This window comes from Bemisia tabaci, chromosome 1 (assembly GCF_918797505.1).
Source record: "Bemisia tabaci chromosome 1, PGI_BMITA_v3".
Taxonomy (NCBI): Eukaryota; Metazoa; Arthropoda; class Insecta; order Hemiptera; family Aleyrodidae; genus Bemisia; species Bemisia tabaci.
Genome location: NC_092793.1, coordinates 59,874,971 through 59,902,305, shown reverse-complemented (window position 1 = coordinate 59,902,305; position 27,335 = coordinate 59,874,971). Strand labels below are relative to the sequence as shown.

The 27,335-nt window shown below is 40.5% G+C and overlaps 1 protein-coding gene across 5 annotated transcripts in view; it reads right to left on the bottom strand.

Annotated features, from left to right (window-relative positions):
• The window catches only part of Nmdar2 (glutamate ionotropic receptor NMDA type subunit 2), a 156,207-nt gene that overhangs the window by 90,433 nt on the left and 38,439 nt on the right, over positions 1–27,335 (bottom strand). For 4 of the 5 annotated variants that reach the window (XM_019050916.2, XM_072304576.1, XM_072304584.1 and 1 more), the window contains exon 2: positions 14,517–15,933. The exons of the other annotated variant lie outside the window; for it this stretch is intronic. In XM_019050916.2, the coding sequence (XP_018906461.1) occupies positions 14,517–14,865 (349 nt within the window). In that variant the 5' untranslated portion in view covers positions 14,866–15,933. The remainder of the gene's footprint in view (positions 1–14,516; positions 15,934–27,335) is intronic. 5 annotated transcript variants of the gene reach the window in all.

Sequence of the window (27,335 nt, the reverse complement as noted above, 5' to 3'; positions counted from 1 at the left end):
CAGAGTCACCTTCAGTGCAGTTGTTTGAATGAATTTTCACCTGTAAGCTCAGTATGACTGTCACCTTCCAGAATTCTGTGATTTACGCCTACCCAGCACAAAATTTTAAGGTTTATACTCACGGCCCTCTCTGTGTCAAGCAAGATTCTTCTCGTCAGCACATCCTTAGCAAACGTGTCAGCAATCGTTTTCCGCGGTTGTTTCAAAGTGGGATCCATTTATATATTTTATTTTACTTCTATTTTGCTTCGACACAAAATTTAATGGAAAAAAGGGCAAATTAGAGGAGTGGAAATTTGTAAACCTGCTTGGGGAGAGGGGGGTGCAGGGCGTGTAACAATGTTAAAGGACAAAGCAACCTATCTATCCTTCATGGCATTTAAATAAGCTTCGTTGGAAAAGACAATAAATTCTCGTGACATGCCTTTGATGACGTAATTTAGAGAGTCCGTTTTTGCGCCGACATAGTCATGAATAATGTCATAATAATGGATCTAATCTGGAGATAATCTCAAAAACTTTTTGACAGAACCAACATATTCTTCATGTGATCAACTGAGAGTTGACGCAAGCGAGTGCAAGAGCGATTCATTTTGATAGCTCTCTGACTGGATTATATCTCAGATTGCTTCAGGATCAAGACGCCCTTAAGAGACAGAAAATGAAAAGCTAGAATGTCGGTGCGGATAACAGAAAATGGTTTCCGCTCGGGAAATAATTCTTTTTATTTTCGATGAATAAATATCAAAGTTCCCTGGCTTCTAATTCGAGCAGCTTGAAAGAGAGCTGAATCGAGGTAAAGGGAGCCTTTCGCCGGAGGTCTATCGCAAAGCTATCAGCAGCATCCGTCACTGACTGAATTGACATTGAATTCCTACTTCTCCTACTACACTGTTATCGGTTGGCACGAATAACGAGCAAAACCACAGGAAATTTAACTGAAAGCAGGGTGATTTTTTGCACCAGTTATTTTTCACACTGAGCTTTTGTAGCCGTTTTGTCTGGGTTCCTGAATATTTCAATACCGTCGCACTGTAGACCATAATTGAACCGATTATTTTCCAAATGACGTAAGCGCCAATCTCTACTTTGGTGGTAGAGTGATTGTGTTTTCTCTGTTTTCTTTGGTATAATCGATCATGTCTGATTTCAAAATAGCCTTTAATATACATACATTTTTTGGGATATAGACATTGTCAACAGAGCGAATAAAACGGGTTTTCTTATCTCTCTCGGCATGCGCAATTTTGGCGCATACGTGATTTGGAAAATAATCGGTTCAATTCAAGTAACGTAGTCTGTATGGGTACAAGAGACTTCGAAACAAATTAAACCCTGAAATACCTTAATACATCCAACCGACAGTAGAACAGATCAATTGGGCAATTCCCTGAATCAACTCCTACACCCACCTGCAAACTGACAATTTTTCAAGACGGAGAAGAGACTTTACCAGTTCTGTAATTTTGAGGTTGCCGGCCAGGTTGGCCTAGTGGTTAGCGCGTCTGACTCTAGGTCAATAGGTCCCGGGTTCGAATCCCGGTGGTGGCGACAAATTTTCATGGAACTGACGAGTGGATCTGTAAGCAGAATTCGCTCGGCCTTAATCCGTGAAAATTTGTAAGCCCGAGCATGGATGTCTACCAAACTCCCTGATGTCTTCGGACAATAAATAGTGCCTATAGATGGCTGTAGATTCCTAAAGGAATAGAAGCCACTAAACTCTCAATAAAAAAAAAAAAAAAAAAAAAAAAAAAAAAAAAAAAAATTGAGGTTAGACTTGCAATTGTTCTACACTCTACAGCATTATTACAACGCTCCCCATGGGAAATTGGAAAAAACTAACAGCATCAGCTTGCGTATTTTATACTGTAGAATGCGGCAAAGTCTTTGACCTATTTTCGACAAAATTTTCAGTTAGGCGGTATTGAGGGACGTGGCGTGCTTCGCGATGAATCGACTTGTCTTCCATTTAAACCTACGGAAAAGGATCGATAAATAAGGTGCTCGCACCGAACACCTTGAAAATCAATTCTTTACCATAGCTTCAAATGCACTAAAAAAAAAACAAAACAAAAAAAACACATTGAATCTAGAGTCTAGACTCTTGAAAACATCGACAAGAAAAAATACTCTTGATTCAATCAGATTTAAGCGTAAATCAAGAACGAAGCCTCTTAATTTGAGCGGATTTCCTTTAGATTTAAGCTTTAAGCTTTTAACTTGATTGAATCACGAGTCCTTTTTCTTATCAATGTTTTCAAAAGTCTGGACTCTACATCCAATGTTTTTTTTTTTTCCAGTGTGGGGAGATATCGATAATCGATCATTCACGCCTCGCCACTGGCGGTATTCTTCCTTAGCCCTCGACAGGCAACTTTGATGTTAATAAAAGGAGATCAGGATTGTTTCCCGAATATTGTCACTGCATAGGTCGCCCATCATCCTCTCCTTTGATTTTTTTTCACGTCAACCGAAGCTGCGGCCCACCGCCTGGTACTCGACACCGCCTTATTAATGTACTCCCTCTTCGATTCTCCAATTCTGAGGCCCTTAAACTTTCGTGTGGATTCTCGCGGCGAGACGCTGCCACGGCGCGGCGGGTCTCTCCTGTCGGCCCGCCTGTCAAAGCTCTCCAACTTCAAATGATTGATTGTTCCTCTATTGAGAGCGTTTTCACCACCTCTGTCGCGAAATTCTAAGCTCTGCGGCGCTGAACCCGACCGAAAAATGGAGCCTTATCTCACTTACTAGGCAACCCCGTTGAATGAAACGCCTGAGGAGGACAAACGGATGTCGTCTTACGATGTAAAACAGTTGTGACGTAGAATTTGCCAAATTTGACCGAAAATTTCGTTGTCAAACCGAGACAGTATAAAAAAGGCGAAAAGTGACTCGTGTACCGGGTCGATTAATCTTTATTAAGTGCGTGTATTTACACAATTGACGTGTGAGATGAAACGTTAAAAATTGATTTAAAACACAGCAATTAATATGTCTGAAGGATGTCAGACAGGTCCAGCACCTACCCAGAGCACGCAAGTTGGCGCAGCAAGTCCCTGATTTGGTTTCCCGACTTGACGCTCATTTTCCGTAGCGCTACTGTCATTTTCCAGAATTAATTCCACGTTTCAGAATTTTTCAAATAATCGGAAATTTTCCCGGTATCTTCGAGATTCCCGTAACTGTCAAATATTTTCGGAATTTCACGGAATTTTAGGGTTTTTGTCCGATTAACCGATTATCCGATCACATTTGATGCTTTTTTAAGCGTGCCTATAGGGCTCGCTTTTTGAAATCACTCGGATGTACTGTAGTACAGCACACCGATCGACCAATGCTTTTCAAGGGGCGGTCCGAATTTTTTTTCCGTCGGATCCGTTCTTCCGTTTTTGAACCGTTATAGTGTCAAGCCCTGAAGGTCATTCATCGAGAAACCGAATTATCCTGTTACTGGAAACCCTTGAGAACATTTTCCCGTGGAAACCGTATTATTTTCTTTCATAGGTACGTCAAATAAGCTTTTCTACGCTCGGAGGATTTAAATTAGAAGTTTAAATGCCGCCATAACTATTTAGCGAATCAGCATCTTTTCAAAAGCGGTTAAACCCAAGTTGGCTGCATCTCCATAGTTACAACTGCAGCGAAGTGAGCAATCTCCAATTCGACCAATTGGAAGGCAGAGTTTTGGAGGTTAGGTTCCCTTGTTGATTCTCTGAGTGTAAGTTGCATTTTTTTTTTTTTTTTTTTTTTTTTTTTTTTGTGTCACGTTTTTTTTTTTTTTTTTCCAGAAAAGATACCTTAAAGTCTCATTTTAATACAAATCAATCGAAGAAAAGAGAAAAGACAAAGTTTGACTCATTAAACAGAGTAAACTCCATACTCTGCTGCTGCAAACTGAGCAATCTCCAACATGACGCAACAAACTGAACAATTTCCAAACTTTAATTTGAAATTCTGAATGAACCAATTCAGTTAAATGATTTATGATGTTATTTTCTTTGTTCATCCAATATAATTATGTTACTTTCTTTATTCAATAAAATGTATTTTCAATAAAATGTATTTACATTCAACGGTATCAAATCAATAATTCCTCCCCAATTTGCAGAGAGTACTAATTTATACACATCTCGTTGAAATGGAAATAGTGCACACACTAGATTTCAGTTCTTCGGCACGCTTTTCCAACATATTCATGTTGGATGTTTCTTCTTGTTTTAAATTAAATTTGTTAATCTTCGGAACTGAAGCCGGGCATATTTCGGATTTTTCCCGGGAATTTTGAAAAAAATCGGAATAAATTCCGGGCACAGTACCTCAGAATCTATGGTAAAATAACATGGCAGCACTGCCAATGGGCGAGTCAGAGATAGTGATTCCTTGTAATAAAAAGGTAGTCTATTTCTTAGCCTGCCTGATGGTTCATTTTATGGTGTTCTTGAGGGCGCTCGACCCTCTCACCCACCCCTCCAGTGGCGTGACGTGAATTGCGATTTATCGATTTTTACGCCATTTAAACCTATGGAAAATGATCGATAAACAGTGTGTTCGCAGCGAACACCTTAATAATCGATTCTTTACCATAGGTTTAGATTACATATCAATCGACATATCGCAATACACGCTACGCCACTACACCCCTCTCCTTTGACCTTATACCCCCTGAAATCGTAACAATGTGTGCTGAATTGGGCTCTGTTCAGATCCGTCGATCTGGCACCAGGGATGCGATTGTGGTGGATTTGGTTGGCAACTGGATTTTATTGATGACAAGGACTGATAATGTTACGCCGCGGCCAGAGCGGAGCTCCCATTTTTCCGACAGAGCCCCGAACAACGTTCCGTTTCTCGCGGGCGGGGCGGGGGGCGGGGGCGGTGCGTCCCGCTCGGTGCAGGCTGCGCCTATGTTGATCCCTCATAAAAATGACGGAGCAGAACAGCTTAATTTTGTCGCCTTTCACGACTCCATTGTGCGCGCTCTCCTAGAGGAGCGACGCGCTACCGACGCACCGGTTCGCGCCACCAATCCAACCCTGCCGTGCTAAGGAAAAACGCCGTATGAACATTCGAGAGTTGCCAAATTTCCCTCGATAAAATGTTCATTTTTGAGGAAAGTTACTAATCTTTTTCCTTGAAATTTTCAGGAACTTCAGGTGAAATTGCAAACAGAATTACCTGGAAAATTGGAAGGAAAATATTCATAATTTTACCGGCAAATTTGTGTTTTACCAAAGGAAATTTGGCAACTCCTGAGGGTTCATACGGCTTTGTTCCTTAACACGGCAGAACCGAGCTCCTGGTCTGGAAAAATGAGCTTGTTTGTACAGCTATCACGAGCGTGTCATTTGGAGCGTGGACTCGACAAAATATCTGTCCTCATCCGCGGTAACCGCGCAACAACCATGGTAACCCCTTGCTGATGAGCGCTTTTTGCTTAACACGGCATATTATTTGTCCTCTGTTACCTTCAACCATGGTTCGGGTTCCCCATTCGAATGGCGAATCCCGCATTTTCCTTATTTTCAGAGGGTATCTAGAGGTACGCCTCCAGGGATGGTTCTCCATTTCATAAAAGTTTCTCGTATCGCCGACGGAGAAATTAAGAGGCCGCGCATTGCGATATCTTCGAAATCTTCGCTTACTTTCTATTTTCTCCCAAATATTTTTGTAGGCGGTGTGAGAGTAATCTTTGGGAACAGCGCAGACGTATCTCACTAGATTATGGAACTTGCGATGATTGGTTTTCCTTTGAAATAAGAACAGCGTTCAGAAACTTTACGCGCGCGAACTTGCCCCGAACTTCGGCAGGGATGGTTCAGCAAAAATGGGGATAGCCAATTTGATGAACTAGTTTTAGCTCGGTTGAGCCTTTTTCGGCAAAGCGAGAAGTGAGATTACTCTGTAAATGTACACGATTTCGTCCGAATTCGTTAAAGCATTTCCGCGGAAGTTCCCCTGTGTGGATGAGGCGTGAAATAAGTAAGTAGAAACTGAATATTTGATCAGCTGCGTCTGAACATTAAAAAGCTCGATGAATAATGTCCCTTTCCCACAGGTACAACCTGTTTCAGATTACTTTTCCTCTTCGGCTGTATGCGCAGAATAGGGAACTCCCTGTAATCCCGCGCATACAGCGAAAGAGAAAAAATAATTTGAAACGGGCTCCATCAAAGTGAACTTGTTCCCATTTCAGGCGGATGTCTACTTATCCGGAAAATGCAGACGTTGGAGTTTTTACGATGTGAATGAGAAAATTTGCTTGAAAGGGGTAATTCATGACTATAATTAATGAAAGAAGGGCTATTATCATCGTGGAACGAACAATTATTGGAACAGCTGATGGCAATGTCAAAAGTAAACATAATAAAATGCAACAAATAAGAACTGTTCCTGGAACTTCTCGTTCCAGTTTTCTGCCCAAACATTAAACGAAAAGAAACCTTGAGAAATTAAAGAGGCAATTGATATTTTTTTATACCGGGGGTCCCAGACGTAAGTATAAAATAGGTACAACTTTTGAGTAGATATCCAAACTTTCTTTTAAAACATTGCTCCATATTTGTACTAACTTCGGATGAAAACTGTCAGAGGAATCAATACTTCGTTCCAGTAAGAAAACCATCGAATGATGTTCTTGGAGACCATCACTAGAAATGTAAAAATTACCATGATTTCACCATCTTCCATTTGGACTTACATTCAACTATCAAATCATGGTAAGTCAAAACGTCCAACCCTGTGTGATCTGGTCGGCAATTCAACCGAGGTCGAAAACAAAGCGGAAAAATCTCAAATGCAAAAGCAAGCCCGCTTGCCCGTCGGCTATCACGAGTAATGAGAATTTCTCGCTGGGTTCATTTGGCAAGGATTAGTCAACGCAGGGAGTAGGTTAGCAGTGTTGCCCATTTAACAAGAAACCACTTTATAGTGATCTTGTACGCGAGAGTAAAATGTGATTTTTTATGCAAGAATTGGTGGTGCGAAAGGCACAGTAGCCAGCTTGCGAGAAACTTTCAAAAATCGCGAGCTAAAGTGTGTATCTCAAGATATTTTTACACGGATAGTGACAATACTGTAGCATAGTGCGTGAGTAGCCGTGATATCCAAGTTGAATAGGGCTTAGGTTAATTGAATCCGTAAATAAACCGCTATCCGACGCCACGTCAAGCGATAAATGCGCTCATCCTGACAGCGATGCTAATTCTAGTTAAAAAGTTGAGTTATTTTACAGCCATTCTCAAAAACTCGGTGAAAAATGTTAGGATTCTTTGTATCTATCCTGGTAGTAACAGTTGAATATTTGTGCCCGAATAAATTAGCAAAAGTTGCCATGCACGAATATCATTTTTTAAGAATATTTCGGTGAGTCAGGAAAAAATATCAAGCTCAGGACGAAATTCAGTGGCGAGGCGTGAATGAACGATTGTCAATATTTCCCCATTTGAATCTAGGGTAAAGAATCGTTCTGCGATCACCCTGTTTATCGATCAGTTTCTATAGGTATAAATGGCAGATCAATCGATACATCGCGAAGAACGCCACGCCACTGACTAATTTTAGGAAATTTTTGTTTAACTTTTCTTGAACAACCAGGTTGCTAAGGGGGGCAGGGACGAACAAAAAAACGGAAGTTTGACGTTTTGTAATTGGATATTTTGCTTCAAAAAGCGCCGGATTTTTATGATTGAAATATACAAGCTACGGGGGAAAAAGGTTGAATGTACAGAATTTTTCGGAGAAAAAGAATCAATTTTGTAAAGACAAAGGTACCCGTCAAAAATTGATCATTTTCCGAGCACCTGAAGGATTGAAAAAATAAAAAATAAAAAATAAAAAGAACTAGACGAGGGTTGAGTATTAAATACACCAATTGAAATAAATGTCCAGTTGAACTCAACATGCAGTGCGACATCAACTTTTTGATTACCCCTTGACCTTGATTCCTTGCCATGCACTTCTTGATGACTTATTGTAAAAGCAGTTTGTGTTTTTTATGCACCTTAAAAAGTCATGTTTGAACTCGTCTTTTTGGACGCTTCAGAGAGAAAATAAAACTACGGGCAGCACTGATGTTGCGTTGAAACAATTTCCCGTCCAGATACCTCGTTCACCGTGTGAAAACCTTCCGAAAGCGCTATCTGTCGTGGAAGTTGACAACGACGACGGATGATACTTAGTATTCAGGGGGATGACTCATCATCACATCTTTCAAGCTTATGTTCTAGTTTGAAATCTTATTCTTGGCTCTTCTGTTCGGGTTTTCGTTCACGCAGCAAGTTACTCCATCACGCGGTCGCGGCCGCTCAAAAATCCCTCCTCGCTCGGAATTTCCTGTCGTCGCTCCAGGTCTATTTCCCGGGCCTCGTGAGTTTTGACAGGCTCGCAGTAACAACGTGGACGAACCTTGCTCAGTATGCCGCTCTTGTCCTTTGGGCCCATGCCAAAGCACTGGGCTTCCTTCCTTGGCTCCCCGAATAGAGTCAAAACTGCTCCTTCGTCTTTTTTTTCAGCGTGGGGCCTACTGGGAAATCAGAGGCAAATGGAACAACGATTTTTTTCGGTGCGATGAATCCAAACCCAGCAGCCAGAGATCCAGTTCAATACACCGTGCTAGGGAAAAACGTCCTATGAACCTTCGTGGGTTGCCAAATTTATTTTGTTAAAATACGAATTTTCAGGAAAACTCGGGAAAATTTTCCGCCCGATTTTCTAAAGAATTGTCTTCGTAATGTGATCTATATTATCAGAACATTTCAAGTAGAATTCATTATTTGTCTCAAAAATTATTATTTGAAGAGGGGAAATTTGGCAACTCTCGAATGTTCATACGACATTTTTCCTTAGCAAGGCAGGATGGACCACTAGACATAGAGTTAGAGCATCTCGAGACATGTTTCGGTGATGTCATGCATGACTGACCATTTTATAATAAATCTTTGGCATTGAATGGTTTTTGAAGCGGGTAGCTGGAAAATGTGATTACGAAAAAATCTTGCTGAGACTGTATGGTAAGCAGTGATTCTACAGAAATTTCACATGTGACAGAGGAACGATGAATATTTCCTACCGATGACCAACCCCTGTCGTCTTTGATGTGAGAGTGGGAAGCAAGGACAATGAATTGAATGTGATTAAAGGTATAAATTAAATTAATTTTCTCTTTGTCTTCCCTCCCACTCTCCCACTTTCTTTCTCTTATCCGCTCAATATATGAATCTTGGAGGGATGAATTTCATAATAAATCACTACAAGAGAAGCAAGGCCGACGATGAGTGAGAGATTGGCTCGGAGAGGTAAGGAAGATAAAAGGGAGAAAAGAAGAGAGAGGATAAAACACGCAGGTGGGGAGATAAGGGCTCTGAAATATTATTTTCAGCTTCACTTAACTCAAAGGGTGAGCCTCTCAGCCTCCAGAATGTATTTATTTACAGTAATAATATATTTCTGTGCACCTTCTTCATGATGCTGAAACTTTTGATAGGAAAAGTACACTAGATGTAGGATAAAATTTGGCGGATGGTTATACCGACCAACCAAAGCTATACGCTATTTCGAGATTAAAAAAATCAAAATCGGTAATAATCAGGTTTACCAACATTTTAACCACTTAAACTCCCTGTCGCCACCCTTTCACTAGGCGTCCCCTTCACTGGAAAAAAACACATTGGATCTAGAGTCCAGACTCTAAACAACATCGACAAGAAAAAATACTCTTGATTCAATCGGATTTTTGCTTAAATCAAGAACCAAGCCGCTTAATTTAAGCGGAGTTCCTTTTGATTTCAGCTTAAATCTGATTGAATCAAGAGTCCTTTTTCTTGTCAATGTTTTCAAGAGTCTGGACTCGGGATCCAATGTGTTTTTTTTCCAGTGTTCCACTCCTAGCAGGAGGAACCCAATCAAGCTTCGTCTTCAGCAGCCTCTCTTCCGTCATCCAAAACACCGTAGATAATACTTCAAAAACTATCAAAGTCAATCTATTTACATACTGGTCAATTTGACCCAACTTGGGACTCTACGTATAATTAAAGCCTTGGGCATCCAGAGGTTAAACGAGCTTTCCTAAAATAATATACAAAAAAAAAAAAAAAAAAAAAAAAAAAAAAAAAAAAAAATCAATCAGCTCCAAGTTTTTTGTCCCGGTTACATGGATTGCATTTTGCAAAAAGGAACCACTAGCATTGCAATGATGCTGAGATTGTGCAACTTCATCCTTTGCAATAAAATTGCGGAAATCGTGAAAATTTATGAAAAGATGGAAATTTTTGTCTTAAATGCACAGTTTTTAGCTAGTAAAATAGAAAATATTAATGGATAATCGGGTTTTTCCTCAAAGACAAAAGAAGTTGCACAATCTTAGCAACATTGCAATGCTAGTGGTTCCTTTTTGCAAAATGCAATCCACAGTATAGTCTTTGATGATTGTGTGAATCCATTTTGAGATTCATTGCGGACTTTGACAATGTTAGTGGAGGGAGAGCCGGGCGGGGGTCGTTATCGGCGCGGCTCGGCGTTATCGCGGGAAATCCATAGCCGGATGACTGTGAGCAGGTAAATTTCAGCGGCCAGTCGCGGGGCTAGCCAGTAAAAGCGAGACTTATTTACGATCGCAGCCGCGGCTCCAAATTAGAGCGCGTATAAATCTCCACCTCCTCATCCACCTCTACCGCCACCACGCCGCACAGTAGATCGATTCAACAGGAGAGGTCGACCAAAATTTGGAAACTTTAAAAGCTAATAACGCCGTTTATACAAAACTTTGGATTCTAAAAATGATTCCATTGGCTTCCCAGGAAAATTTCCCTCCATTAGCACCCCTCGAAATTTAAAATGTGACGAAATAAATATTAAAATTTGGAGTTTTAGTCAGAAATTTCATGTCCGACCTCTCTAATTAACGCGATGCACTGTGCGCCGCCTCCGCTGCCCCCATCGCAGCGCGTCCACGCGGATGAGCTCCGGATTTTCCGATTGTTCCGCGCAAAAAACCGCGGCCCCTCAGTATTTATTGGGGGATTTTCAGATCTTGGGGATGGTTGCCGGTTTTTGTGCGGGGTTATTTTTGCTCTCCAGAGGCTTAATGACTTTCTTAAACGCGCATTTGAAACGAGCCGTTATTATGATGCCTTCATTAAATCTGTATGATAGCATCGTTAAAAAGGCAATTTTTCCGAGCCTGCAGTAAAATTTCACAGTTAGCCCTTGAGAATAGATTTTTGTGAGGAATTTAAATGATTTGCCCTTAAAAAAATGACACAACACAAAGGTAAAATAAATTTTTTTAAAAAATAAAATAGATAAATAAAATGAATAAATAACAAAGGTACTTAGATCTGATCCTACCTTAAACATTGGGATATCGTGGAATTTCTTCCTTCGTATTTTTTATTTTTTGTGGTAGAAAATCATTTAAATCAACTTTAATTTTACACGGGGCTATAAAACCTTACGTCCTTTCTATAAAGCTATGTTGAAAGTCTCCTGAATCATCACTTGTTTCAAATATTTACCATAAGGGGACCACGTTCAGCAGGAAGGAACCAAACCACATCAGCTACAGCCAAATTTAACTGAACAATTAAACTGTTTATGAGAAAACATATGTGCAGATCCCTTCGAAAATTTTAAAGAATTTGCTTCGTACAATACAGAAAAGGCACTGAAGGCACCAAAATTCCCACAACGGTTTTCATGTAAAAAATTAAATTGCCCGATTTTTAGCATTGGCCGATGTGGCTTGGTTCTTTGCTGAATGCGTTCCAAGTATAATCCTCCTGAGAAGAAACGACCCTCGGTACGCTGATAAAAATATTTGTGTGCTTGTGTTAATTTTGGTTAATAAGGGAAGTTCAACACAATCCAACACAAATGTGTTGATTTTGGTAAAGTTTGCGGTGAGTTTAACGCAGAAAACAATGAACGGACTCGGGAAAATGCATTCCTCCGATTGCAACGTTGGTATTCACCATTCGTTATTATTAAAATTTTTCAAGAAAACTAGCTGAAATTTTCTCTTGAAATTGTCAACCGAGAGGTCTAGGGTAATTTGGACCGCGGTAAGCAGAAAGGAACCAAGCCACTTCAGCTGTTTCCAAATTTAACCGGGCAAATTATTTTTTTCAAGAGAACATTTGTGCGGATTCCTTTGCAAATTTTAAGGAATTTTCTTTGTACTTTCGAGAAAATTCACTGAAATTTGCAAAAAAATCCAAACAACCGTTTTCATCTAAAAAATTGAATTGCATAATCAAATGGGCCTGTTGCATGCAAGAGATACAGCCACGCGAATAGACTTTTTAGAGGTTAAATGACACGAAAATTACGATGGTCACATTAAATAAGTCTGAAATACACTCCTTACTGCGCAATTTGCGTTGTTAGGAACGCGCTTTTTCAAATTTCCCGCGTCTGGGGGCAGTTTTCTAATCACCGGAAAGTTTTCTAATCACCGGAAACGAGCAAACGGCGGGCTCGGTGATTTCCGGAGGATGCCGAGTCGTTGTTGTTGTTGTTATTTTTTCCTTCAGTTTGTTTACAAACCCAACGTGATCTCCTACAGTGGTCCATATACGCTTTATGCGGTAACCAAATCGATCAACTTTTAAATATCCAACGCAATCCTTCTACATTTCATTTCACGATGTCACGAGCTCCGATTTTTAGGTTATATTATCAGTTTTAGTTGACCGGAAATAGCCGCGAGTTGCCGTTAATTGTTTCCGTTAGAAAACCTCCCCCAGACGCGGGAAATTTGAAAAAGCGCGTTCCTAACAACACAAATTGCGCAGTAAGGAGTGTATTTCAGACTTTTTTAATGTGACCATCGTAATTTTCGTGTCATTTAACCTCTTAAAAGTCTATTCGCACGGCTGTATGTCTTGCATGCAACAGGCCCATTTGGCAATAGCTAATGTGGCTTGGTTCCTTTCTACTCAACACGGTCCATTTTGTGTTTTACTTCCCGTTTTAACGAAACTTACACTGGAAAAAAAAAAAAAGACACATTGAATCTAGAGTCCAGACTCTTAAAAACATCGACAAGAGAAAGCACTCTTAATTCAATCAGAATCTAGCTTATATAGAGAACCAAGCCTCTTAATTTAAGCGGATTTCGTTTTGATTCAAGAAAAAATCCGATAGAATCGAGAGTATGTTTTCTTGTCAATGTTTTCAAGAGTCTGGACTCTAGATCCAGTGGTTTTTTTTTTCCAGTGTATGTTATGTGATAAAATTCCTCTATGTGTATATTGTGGGAGAAAACAAGTGTACAATATTTTATACTTTGCTACAACAGGGCAACCTCGTCGTATAACCGGTAATAACGTTTACCCGTCAGGTGAAGCCGAGTTGTATAATCCAACCTGGTGTTCTCGACGACAGGTTCCAAGCGCCACCTCCCCGTCCCCTCCCCGTCGCGCCCTTCTTGTAACTGTCTCGCCGTCACCTCTTTGATCCGACGGCCGACAAGCTTCCGATCCAATTGGGTTTAAAAGGCTTTCGGTCGTTTGGAAGCTCACGAGGGGTGATTTTTCTTCCTCTTGTATTTCCTCGCAGCGGAGGAATCCAGTGCGTTGATATCCTCCTTCGGCAAGTTTTCCGTTTCGAATAGTCTCTATTTTCTCAGCGCATTTGGAGCCTCGAAAAACTTGGGTCACATTTTTCTGAGCATTCGAGCGAGGCGAGGGTTAAAAATAAGAGGCTTAGAGGAAATAATCGTCAATCGGGCTTGTATTCTTTTCAGATTCTGTATTCTTCCGCCTTATTTTTCCAGGGGGCTCACCTTTTGGGTCTACAATTTTTTCACAACAATATCGAAAATCTACGGGCAAAAACGATAAGCGATACATTCGACCTCGTTTTTAAGAAATCCCTTGCTTCCTCCTCTTTATTGATTTATCTTTGCTTTTCGTGATTTTTTTGATACACATTGGTGTTAACAATTACCCTCTTCAACCAAACATTCGAAAACTAATGTTAATGAAAAATATAAAATACGTTGATGGTATTACGCGATGAGTGAAATGATTCATTCATCTGAAAGGCTAGCTGGGCGCTTCAAGATGAAGGTATAAAACTTTACAAAAGTATTTTGTAATTTGACCATTCAAATCTCGTCCGCAGGCACATTTTGAATCCTAAAATTTCAATGAAAATCAAAATTCTTATTTACTTCCCTTGTATGCACTCAATGTGAGTTGACCTGTATCGAAAGTAGCAAATTTTATTTAAAGTTCCGAACCTCTTCGGGAAGTTCTGTCCCGGTTTGTCTCATCAATCACCAACACTAGTGGACACCGATTTTAGCAGATTTGACCAATCAGATCCGATGGTTTTCGATAGGTTGAACCTTTTTTAGAACCACCTCACGAGGCGGTACCAAAATCACACACCAACGTTGCGATTCGTTAGTCACCGAATCGGAAGTTCCGAACTCAAATGGCAGTTCGGAGGTTCAGGCACAAGAGTAGTACCGAACTTCTAAATAAAATTCGCTTAGGGTACATTGTTCTTACCTGTAGGACTGGGAGTGAGCGACATCATTTCGGTGTTGACTTGATACTGAGTGAAGTTGTACTTGTTGAGGAAGCTGAGCTTAGGCCCTCGGGACTTGTGCAGGCTGTTGATAGCCTCCTGGATCCCGCGCAAATAATCGCGAACCCCGAACTGTTTCTTTGGCACTATGAGCCCGATCGTGAGATCGGGCTTCCGCTCGGTGGTTTCGCTCGTGGGCGTTTGCGGGGTGCTCGTCGCGCGGTGAAGGATCGTCTCGTTCCGCTGACGCAATCGGGCTCCCACCGCGAAAGGCACGCTCACCGTCTCTGCAACTATGATCGAGATGAAAAAAAATGCGGCCATCTTCATTTTCGAGTCACCGATCGCCCAAACCTTTCTTCTCTTTCGACTTACTGATCAATCTATTAACGGAAGCGATTAACGACAAGCAGCCGATTCCGAATCGTTCCAAATTGACTCACCCTAATTCCATGGATGCTGAATGAAAAATGAACTGTTCACCTACGGTTGGTTCACTGTTGATTCAATTAATGATTCATCGTTGTTCCCGCGGGGCGTTCATTGTGTGCCCGATGATTCAACCGATTAGCACAATTGATACCCGCGCACGAAACACCATTTCTCATTTAAACGAACGATTTATCACCGGTGACGGATATCTTGAGTGGTGTCCTAAAGTTGTGGTAAAAAATGAAGACACCCAAATTCTGTTCACCAAAAAGCGACTCTTCGTTGATCCAACATTAAAAGACACACGCAGTAGCTTGTCGAATATGACCCGTTTAGGAATCGACGACTATGTTTTCTAAAATCCTATTCATAGCGTTAATTCACCGGTCATGTTTACGCACTCTCACCACGACGGAGACACAATCGTCGCTGAAATCTATGACACATATCCACTATTAGCGTCTCATAATGCTATTCTGATGCACCGGATAAAAAATATTATTCTACGCGTCGGTGACTCACCGGTGGAGTATCAGTCTAAAACGCGCACAGGAATCGACAGTCCAGGGCTCCTCAAAAACAGGGAGCCGTGATTTTTTTCGGACACTTGGAAAATGTTTCATATTTTACATGGGCTCCACCACTGTTCTGAAGAGCGTCCGTTGATCCCAATTTACTGTCTCTGTTGCGCATGGCTCAGTCCTCACGCGGTGGTAGCACTTGGTATGCTGAAACGTATCCGCATAGGAGCACGAGCGAGGCATCCTTGGCATTCAAGATGGACGGCGTTGCTCCGCTTCGATGACCCAGTAAATAACCACTCATTCTCCTCATGGGCTCCTGCACATAGCGCCCGCGTTCAAACGTACTTCCAATTAGGTGATATTCATCCGCGAATCAAAAATTGTTCTTAAAAAACGAGAAAGTAAAAACAAGTTCTACTCCAGCTCTTAAAACGAAGAGGTTCTGCAACACAGGTAGAGGTTTTAAGTAGGTTTTTCTTTGTGGTGTACGTTAAGAAGTCTCCAGTCAAGAAAACAACAATTTTTGAGTACGCCCGTGAACACACTGGAAAAAAAACACATTGGACCTAGAGTTTAGACTCTTGAAAACATTGACAAGAAAAAAGACTCTTGATGCAATCAGATTTAAGCTTAAATCAAAAGGAGATCCGTTCAAATTAAGACGCTTGGTTCTTGCTTCGAGTTTAAATCTGATTGAATCGAGAGTATTTTTTCTTGTCGATGTTTTTAAGAGTCTGTACTCTAGATCCAATGTGTTTTTTTTTTCCAGTGCAAGAGCGCTACCATTAAAACATCTCATGAGTTCATATAAAGCAAGGTATATGGGACTTAAATCAAAATCTGCAGTTTTAAATTACAGCAGAAGTGGTGTAAAATACCATTTTGGCTCCTGTTTGATTGATTTTTGTAATACTCAGTATCGGTGGGCATTTTATAACGGTGTTACTGACCTTATCATGGAAAAAGAGCTTTTCGACGCAAAAAATTCAGATTTTTTAAATCTGTTTGAAAGAAAGTTGAATCCTTTTTTATAACCCGAAATGTCATTCTAGGTTCTTCGTAACACTAATATATGTAAATTACTCATATTTTGCATTCGACGTATGCAGCGCAAGCAGCACTCGAAGTCAACATATCGTCACCTTCCAGGCAAAGTATCACAAGCGCCATGCGACGTTTAAAAATTTCCGCCGCCATTATATTTTTTTTACAGAGAAATTGTCCAACGAAGCTGTCCGAAAATTTCACTGAATTTTCTTTGTGCTGCCGATAAAATTTAGTGAAATTTCCAAACAGATTCAACCAACAATTTCTCAGTAAAAAAATATAATGGCGGCGGAAATTAAACGTCGCATGGCGCTTGTGATACTTTGCCTGGAAGGTGACGATATCAAGACCGGTGTCTCCGTACGTCGCGTCGCGGTCGGACTATTATAAAACGCCTTCAATTGCGGGTGATACTGTGCAATACACCGAAGTTGATATAGTTGTATTCTTAGGTTGGAACCTAACTCGAGTAAATTGATCTACCAAATACGGCATATTTCAACCTGCTAACTGGTGTATTTCAAGTTACCGCGCATATTTTACCATCATTGTTGCCTGTGGCATAAATGTAAGCCTCAATTGGTAAAAAATAAAAAATTCATCGTTAATACACCCAACGAAAGCAACGCATCTGAAGGAAAACCTGTTATTGACACTTTAATAGTTTTCGCACCGGGGACTCGGGGAGTGTTCTTTGATAGGAAACTCAAATTTTCAGTCAAATTTTTAAATGTTGAAAATCCAAGACGACGGATGTGGCCTAAATGCTATCTCGGCTACTGTTCAATCGATTTTTGGGAATCCCAGTACCACGCGGTATATTTTTACAGGGAACAAAATTTTTTGCCAAATTTTTAAAATTCCAAAAAAGAAGACACCGGACGTAGCTGAAAGAGCTATATTGGCTTGGCAAAAAGTATCAATCCTTGCAATCAAATTATGTATTTATTTTCTGTTCTTTTTCAAAATCAATTTATCCTCAGCTATTTTCGATCTTGATACGAGCGCGCTCTTCAACATTAATTTATTGAAAATGCTTTTTCTTTGATGTTTTCGATGAACACTTGCGACAATTATTACGCCGAGCCGCTTTGATAAATCAAGTCATTATTTACCCACAAATCGAATTAATGAAGAGACTAGGCAATTCAGTGCATATTTAAAAACTAGAGACAAATAAACAATTATGAATATTTGATGCTCCAAAATGAAATATTTTTGAAAGAGAGTTGATGATAACATGATGAAACAGACGCTAACACTCCTGATTGAAATGAGTGATATATGTTTGGTTATGGAAACCGAGACGGTATATGTTGCAACCAGTCGGTGGCCAAAGATTAAACACATAAATTTCATGTAATTACTATTATCTGAAAGAATGCGGTTGCTAGTGATTACGTAGTCCAAAACCATTCTCCTGAGAGTCACAATCTTAAAGTTTGTGTAAAAGAATCTTCATTACGACGCGACGTACACGGATTAAATGGGGCGAGAATAATTATTATTCGGGTGTTATTTCAAGACACTTTCAAACTTTTAAAAATTAATTTTGATCGCCTAAACTTCTACCTTATCCTATATCAGGTATTATCCCGCTACCATCTCTTAGACAATACAGAGTCGGTTGGTTTAAACATTTCTCTCGGGTCTAATTCAAGTCTGCCTCGAATTCCAAATACCGCGAGGGGTGTGGAAAGGGAGGAAGGCGCTTATAAATAGAAAAATAGGTCTCTGGAGCTTCAAAGAAGAAGAAAAACAAAATTTACCGGATCTTGAGATAAAGTCGGATGTTGGAAAATCTTTTGTGTGGGAGAATGGTCAAAAAGGGGCACTATTTGCCAACTGGAGTGGCAGTTCGAAGGGGTGAGCCGGCAATTCGTCGCCTACCTGGCATAAGGGCGTAACTACACTCTACGATGAGCCCTGTCATCCATACAACTCAAAGCCTTTCCGGGCTCATCTAAATGTGCAGTTACGCCCTTATGTCAGCCAAGCGACGAGTCGAGGGGCGGGAAACGAGCGTCATCGTTCTGATGGCACTCCGGAGAGCAGCGCATGGAAACGACGCGATTCGAAAAATATGCCAAAACGCGCCTCTGTCAGATGCTCGATAATGACGATGCGTCCATCTGCGATTGGAAGAGTCGGACGTTCGATCGACATGGCAACGACACAGTGTAGAACTGCATTACTGGAGACCCCCGGCCCTGGGTCCAGGCCCTCCTTACAACTTTGGAGTGGTCTTTGAAGTGGGATTTTCTTAGTCATATACTCGCCGTGAATCGTCAAGCTTAGGGGCGTTATTTAAAGTTACGATTATCGGATATTGGCCATCGGGGCTGTTTCGGATGAGGTCCCGGCCGCCGCTGCCCCTTCGATGCGGGCGCCGGCCCTTCAAGGTCGCTTAGATGCTAGCCACTATCTTTTCGCTTTCTCACAGACCTAATCCTTTACGTAAAAAGTATTGAAATGCGCCTTACTAATGCCGACTTTCTTAAGTGCGACTACGTACTTCCCTTTGACGTTCCTACTTTATTATCAAAAGAAGAACGATTTCTTTCAATTTTCTTTCTTCAATTATAATAATTACACAGAGAAAAATTTAAACACAAGCGTTTGGTTGATACAGGAAGTAAAACACAAAATAAGCCCTCGGTCGACAACTTCAAGAGAAAATGCCACCTAATTTTCTTGAAGAAATTCAATAAAAAACGAGTGGTGGATATCAACGTCAAAATTGGACAAATGCATTTTCCCAGTCTCTTCATTGTTTCCTGCGTTAAATTCACCGCAAACTGTACCAAAATCAACACAAAGTTTGTGTTTGTTTGTGTTTTACTTCCTATAGTAACCAAAAGTAACACAAGAACACAACTATTTTCATGAGTTTGTTTCCTGGTGTTTTGTGCATAAACCTATAAATTAGAGCCTTCTTAAACTGCATACCTCAAAAGCCTGATTACTATATCTGAGTCATTTTCTACGATTACCTTTTGGAAAATGGTTTTGTTGGTATTTGAAAGAACATTTATGCTTTTATCTGTACCTATCTGAATGCCTAAATTCCCAGAATTTTGACGGACTACTTCAACACTCAAATGATAAAAATTCTGCAAAACACTTCTCGGTAAAAAAAGTGATACACTTATATCAACAATCACTGAGGATGGGAAGCGATAGCTCTCGAAACTAGTCTGGCGTTTAAGACGTAAGCGAATTCGAGTTTTTTAGTTGAATTTAGCTTTAGTTGATACACTTATGTATTGCGGATTTGAAATTTTGAATTATCTTCCGAGCTAAGCCCTAAGATGAGAACACTGCGGGAAAGGGACCGCCGAGAAAATATTCCGCCGAATCCTTGCTGGTCCGGAATCACCGCGTATCAAGCCGAAGATCATACTCTCGGGGGATGAATTTGCTACTCAGACCTAAAATTGACAGGGGTAAGTTTGAAGAGGGCAAGGGCGGTTCCCAAGACGCCGCTGGGAGAGCAGAGGAGAGGGTGACCTTCGCGGCCCTTTAATAGAACAACGTCTGAGCTCCGACGTTTCGACGAGCAATCACTCGAAATGGTTGGCATAACGCGTTACATCGCTGCTCTTCACGTAGAAAAGACAGTGCGCCTTCTATCAGGGCAAAATACAAACAGCGCAACTACGGGGCACGTAAAATGGACCACTGGACAAGGTACGAATTTTAGCATTCTGATTCATGTTTCTTAACCAAAATTTTACGTAGAACACGATACACGAGCAATTAGAGAAGTTCAAATCACTTGGCCAAAGACTAAATTTCATGTTCTTTGCTTATTTTTGACTTCAGCAAATAGGAAAATCTCATCATAAAGGAAATAGTTGTTTAGTGGTCTAGAACTCTCGGCTACTTAAAGAGCAGGAGGTATCTTTCTTCAAGAAAGTTGATTTGGCGGGGGGGGGGGGGGGTGGTGTGTAGACTTACTGTGGCTTAACACTAACTTCCTTTCATCATCATATATCTATAAACGATGCTAGAATTTTTAAATAAACGTATATATTTCAAATTTCTCAATGTGGGCTTTATACTTTTTTTGAGTAAAATATCATATTCCAATAAAAAGTGTTATTTTTCCATACACATCGACTCCTGAAATCTTTGTTTCAAAGTAAAGTACCACAAACTATCTGTTTTTCAACTTGCAAGAGTTAAAAGTGGATTTTTCAAGATAGACTTCGATTGTTCTCGCGAGAAAGAAAGAGGAAATCAAGAAGCAATGGAGTTAAACTATTGAACCATGTTTTTTCAACTTGCAAGAGTTAAAAGTAGAATTTTTAAGATAGGTTTGGATTTTTCTTGCGAGAGAGAAAGAGGAAATCAATAAGCAATGGAGTTAAACTATTGAACCATAAAATACGGATAATTATTGAGACAATGGAATGGAAAGAGTGAGATATTGACATCCACGCCGACCCGGCTAGGAGGGGAATAAAGATAGAGTAAAATATTGCTCGGATATATATTAAGAGCCAAAGGCTGGACTCTGAACTTTGGGTTCATCGGTCGGACATGCACTAATCGCTGGATGGGGATGATGAGCTTGCAAATTCGATTAAATCCAGATCGTCGATTCCCGAGGGAATTCGCCATTTAAAGTGTGAGCATGCTCGCCCAACGCGGCGCTACGACACGCGTTCTTTCCGGGACATTCCCATCGAGATCCGAATGAAAAATCGCTTGTCAAGTCCAATTATTTTGTCCCGAGCGGAATAATTGTCGCCAAATGCCCGGACAAATACTCTTGACCGGGGCAAAAACCGCGCGGCAAAGACGAATAAGGTGTCAGGAAGCTCGCCGCCCCCACCCCCGGCCCCTCCCCCCTATTGTGATGGGTCACTCAACCCGACGTTAACCGTTTCAATTTATTCAAAATTGGTACAGTCGTCGCCGCATAACGACGCCGTTTATTACGGATCGCCCCCCATAACGGATCGCCGTATATTACGGATCGCCGTCCGTGGGCGGCTCCGCAACCGGGTTTTTAAAAAGATACTTTCCACGATAGGGAATAATATATCACTAATAAATGGCGCCTTTTTTCCGTTCTCATCCGCGCGGGGTTGTCTGCCCCAGATCGCTGAAAGCGGGCGGGCGTTCCCTTTCGTTTTATAAAAATAATGGAAAATTATTAATTGCCCAAGATGGGATGGAGAAGTTTGAAACACCAACAAAAACGGACCCGGACTTTTCCTCTCTAACCGTTTTAAGAGGATTTTTCCAAGTATAGTCTCGCTCGTTTTCCCCTCTCTCCTCCTCTCATAAAAGTGAGTAGACTTGTGAGCCAACTCACATGCCTTTGCCTCCCTCAAAGCGTTATTAAAATTGCTAGAATTTTAGACGGCCGATGGGGTCATACACACATCACCAAGTCCAATTTCATAGATTGGTCTGTATTAATTAATTGAAAATGGTAAAGCTGGTTTAAATCCGCCTATTTCAGTAATACAAACATCATCAAGTCGAATTTTATTGATTGGACTGAATCAATTAACTGAAAATAGTAATGCTGGTTTATATATGACATATTTCAGCCATAACAAGTCACAATACCTGTATTGCCATTTGAAGTAAGTTGCGTAGAGAGATGTATCTTTCAGCGGAAGTTTTTTTTAACATTTACTGATCTCTAAAAACGATTTAATGACCTAAGCGATGCTTGAGGAAAGAAATCACGCTTAAACGACACGGTTCAAATATTCTTTCAAACACATTTTTCCTGTAAAATGTTTCATAATCATTTCAATCAGGCGGATTGATTGCGCAACCTACGCAAACGACACAAAAACGCGTGATCGGATTCATTCTGTATAAGGTACAGTATTTAATTAGAATGAGCCTCTAGACAGGGTAAGAACTGGAGGCTCTAAGCACATGAATCTGCATCAGAATTTCGCGTAGAATTCAATGGTACAAACGGGAATTCATGAAACCAACTAATAAGCGAGATATTTGCGTAAATAGACTGCGCATTTTTGTAAATCCCGCTCGCCTAATATACGAATGACGTCACATTTGTAGCCAATAGGATTGTCGCAGCGCTGCGCAGCGCTGACTGAGCATCGGCCATCGAAAACGTCCAACGCTCCCAACGCCGGGATCGTAAACAAACGTAAATTGATAACAGGAAGGACCCAAGCATTGCCCAAGCACCCAAGCTACTCGAAATCTTTTAATTTTCATTAATTACAGTCCATGTTCGACTTCAAGAAAGCATTTGACAACCATTTTCCTTGTATTTTATAACCTGGAGCCACAGCCTATCGGCTCATTCTAATGTGCACTCTGAGAATCAGTTCCACAAGTCCAAACCCTGACATTCTTTTCTTTGACCATTCTCTTTTCATTCTCGCCACAATTTAAGTGTTATGCAGTTTCTTTATCTAAAATATGTGGTCTTGAATTCATTCAGGAGTCAGAAGTTTACCTTTCTTTTAGTATTACAGCCCTTTGACCCCTCAAACTTCACCGATATGACCTCATGTAGCTCAAGGTTTCTCTGGCCCGAACCGAGTGATTACACATCTGAGGTGTGTCTCATGGTTCTTCAAATTAGCAGTTTAGAACTAAATTAGGGACTACAGTGACTCAATCCAGTTCTGCTTTCTTGTTCAATGTTTGTTATCAGTGTCTGTTCTTTTACGTGACCAATCTAGTGCATGCACTGTTACGCTATAAGTACAGGTATTATTGCTTTTTTCCTGCTGTCAGACCTTTTTCTTAAGCCTGCTGATTCACCACAGAATCTGCCCTAGTTGTGTAAATAATTTGGTGTGTAGTTATTGAGTTAATACCTCCTTGCGGTGATGCAAACTTTCTCAGATCCGTCATAAGTGGGTATTGCATTTAGACGATCACTCGGACCAGATGAAATCACTGCCCTAGCAGCTTCAAATTTATACTTTGATCTCTGATTCACTAATAAATAACACTTTATGGTGTCATTTATATTTAATCAGTTCAAAGCTAATTCGACAATGAATCATCAATGGTCCGATCGAAAAAGGAATTTTCTGGTGCGTGCTATGGCTGAATCGACATTACGTACAACTCAACTTTCGAAAGCATGAACCTTAAAAAAATTCATCAGGAACTGGTACTTGGTAAGTAATAATTATGTTAGCACTCTCCTATTTCTGAAGAGATGTGTGTCCTGTAAATTTCAGAATATACTCTCCTGCCATATATCTAAAGAGGAATACAACATCTCAAGTGGGTGAAGTTATAAAATTGTGGAAATTGGTCATTTAAAGGGCTTTTTTGCTCGAAGACATGACTGAACCAATCTGAAAGCTGTGAGTTACGAATGATGGAGGGTCCAAGGTGTCTTCCCTGCTTTAAAAGATAAGGAATTGTGCCTCAGGCCTTAAATGCTATTGGAAATTCCAAACATTGTGAATTCAAATGCACGCTACACTTCATCAATGAATATGGAAATTTGTCTCAGAGAAAATCTGATAAGACCATTCTGGTAGTTATTTATTCCTGGTTTCTTAACTTCAGAATTTTTGTATTCTAGTTATCATCAAATGCTAATCAACAGATATTGCACAAAACAGTTGCTAATTATTTGAGGATTCATTTCTTAATCAGTATGTTTTATGTGTTTCACGCAGCGACGAGCCTTACTGAATTTCATGAAATGAAGTGATCACACCTACTTACAGCAACATAGTTAGGTCATCCTCCAACAGGGCTGGGAACCCGAATGGATTTTGGAACCGGTTCCGGTTCCGGTTCTCATGGTCCAATGATTCGGGTTCCGGTTCCGGTTCCGGGGGTCCGAAGATTCGGGTCCCGGTTCCGGAACCGGTTCCGGAACCGGTTCCACTCGGGTTCCATGGTATTAGTATTCGCGAAAATAATTTAATTTTAAAGTAAATTACTCAAAATGAGAGAGAGTTCAAAACTGGGCAATTTTAATGAAGCAATCAAAAATGATTAATTTAGAAACAATAATTTGAATCAAGCAATTGAAAATGATATTACTTAAGCATACCGGAGCAACAGGATACTTTCCAGCAAGTCCGGCGCGATGCTGGCTCTGAGGGGGGATAGAATGAACGCTAGGCCCGAAAACAGTCTTTCAACTTCTTCTTCGGTCTTTTGTTTGTTTAACCACTCTTCGTATTCCTCCTTGTGCTGCGTTCGGACATGCTTTTTTAAGTTTGTTACATGATTCCCTCCTATTTTTTCTTTGCAACGTCTACAAACTGATTTATTTTCTTCCTTGATGTAGTCAAAAAAAATTCTAATACTTCCCATTTTACTTTTTAAAATTCCACTTCACTTAAAATGAGTTCGCTCAATTAAATTGATTTTTCACCGATAAAAAATTTGTTACAATTTCCTTGGATACGGGGCCGTCTCAAACCCGGCGTTGCTGCAACATCAGCTGTCACGGAACCGATACGGAACCCGTGTAGGAACCCTGTTCTCGGATTGTGCCCCGGCGGTTCCGGTTCCGGTTCCGGTTCTGAAGGTCCGAAGTTTCGGGTTCGGGTTCCGGTTCCGGTTCCGCATAAACATGCGGGTTCTGAGGGTTCCGGGTTCCGGGTTCCGATCGGGTTCCCAGCCCTGTCCTCCAAGCGTTAAGAAAATATTTTTCCTCTCTTTTAAGAATTCAGGGCGAGTAAAACCTGCTCAACAAAAGTTTGTGTAAGATTGTTCCATTCAAAATCACCTAAGAATCATTTCAATGGTAAAGTTGCCAACGATTCCTATTGAAAGTCGTTTGGTTCACTGAATTTTTCAGGTACTGAAAGATGAAAGGATCTTGAAAAGTCATAGAATTACATCCCACCATGAAAAAAAGTTGGGAAAAACAGTTCAGATTGACCAGGGATGACATTTGTAACATTTACTTCTCAAACCAATCTAATGGCCAAACATAGGTATCATTTGCAAAACGTGTAAATTACATATCCTGAATACGTTGCTCAAACTTTCTACATCCAGTTCAGATTTTCAAAGGGAAGCAAGTCAGCATATTGTTTGAATTAATTACTGAATTTTCTGCCCATGTAGAGGAAAAATATCACATTTCAGAGATTTTGTTGAATGATTTTTTAATTGAGAAATTAAGAGGAACAGGAAGTCTGAAACTTTGTGAATTTAGGTAAGTGGTTTCCCAGTTTAGCCTTGTCATTAACATCCTCTTTTTGCCATGAATGATTATCCACAAACGTAAGCATACTCACACTAACTGTCCAACAACAGATCCGTATGTACCCTGGTGATACCTTAGTAACTTCAGATATCTTACCTTTTGAACTACTTGAATGGTTGAAAAATATTTTCACTTTAAGACGGATGGTCATGTCTTGATTGAAGCTTTCGAAAATTGAATGTAGTGTCGATTCAGCCATAGCACGCACCAGAAAATTCCTTTTTCGATCGGACCATTGATGATTCATTGTCGAATTAGCTTTGAACTGATTAAATATAAATGACACCATAAAGTGTTATTTATTAGTGAATCAGAGATCAAAGTATAAATTTGAAGCTGCTAGGGCAGTGATTTCATCTGGTCCGAGTGATCGTCTAAATGCAATACCCACTTATGACGGATCTGAGAAAGTTTGCATCACCGCAAGGAGGTATTAACTCAATAACTACACACCAAATTATTTACACAACTAGGGCAGATTCTGTGGTGAATCAGCAGGCTTAAGAAAAAGGTCTGACAGCAGGAAAAAAGCAATAATACCTGTACTTATAGCGTAACAGTGCATGCACTAGATTGGTCACGTAAAAGAACAGACACTGATAACAAACATTGAACAAGAAAGCAGAACTGGATTGAGTCACTGTAGTCCCTAATTTAGTTCTAAACTGCTAATTTGAAGAACCATGAGACACACCTCAGATGTGTAATCACTCGGTTCGGGCCAGAGAAACCTTGAGCTACATGAGGTCATATCGGTGAAGTTTGAGGGGTCAAAGGGCTGTAATACTAAAAGAAAGGTAAACTTCTGACTCCTGAATGAATTCAAGACCACATATTTTAGATAAAGAAACTGCATAACACTTAAATTGTGGCGAGAATGAAAAGAGAATGGTCAAAGAAAAGAATGTCAGGGTTTGGACTTGTGGAACTGATTCTCAGAGTGCACATTAGAATGAGCCGATAGGCTGTGGCTCCAGGTTATAAAATACAAGGAAAATGGTTGTCAAATGCTTTCTTGAAGTCGAACATGGACTGTAATTAATGAAAATTAAAAGATTTCGAGTAGCTTGGGTGCTTGGGCAATGCTTGGGTCCTTCCTGTTATCAATTTTCGTTTGTTTACGATCCCGGCGTTGGGAGCGTTGGACGTTTTCGATGGCCGATGCTCAGTCAGCGCTGCGCAGCGCTGCGACAATCCTATTGGCTACAAATGTGACGTCATTCGTATATTAGGCGAGCGGGATTTACAAAAATGCGCAGTCTATTTACGCAAATATCTCGCTTATTAGTTGGTTTCATGAATTCCCGTTTGTACCATTGAATTCTACGCGAAATTCTGATGCAGATTCATGTGCTTAGAGCCTCCAGTTCTTACCCTGTCTAGAGGCTCATTATGAAGACACAGAAACTGATAGGGAAAGATAGAGACGGCCCACGGAATTGTTGAATTAGATTTATTACGAATGCATTTCCGAGTATTGACTCCATCTTCAGCGTATTAGAAAATAACAAACCATAAACTCAATAAACACAAAAACGCAATCATAAAAGCATTCAGAATAAATCTAATTCAACAATTCCGTGGTCTGGCGATAT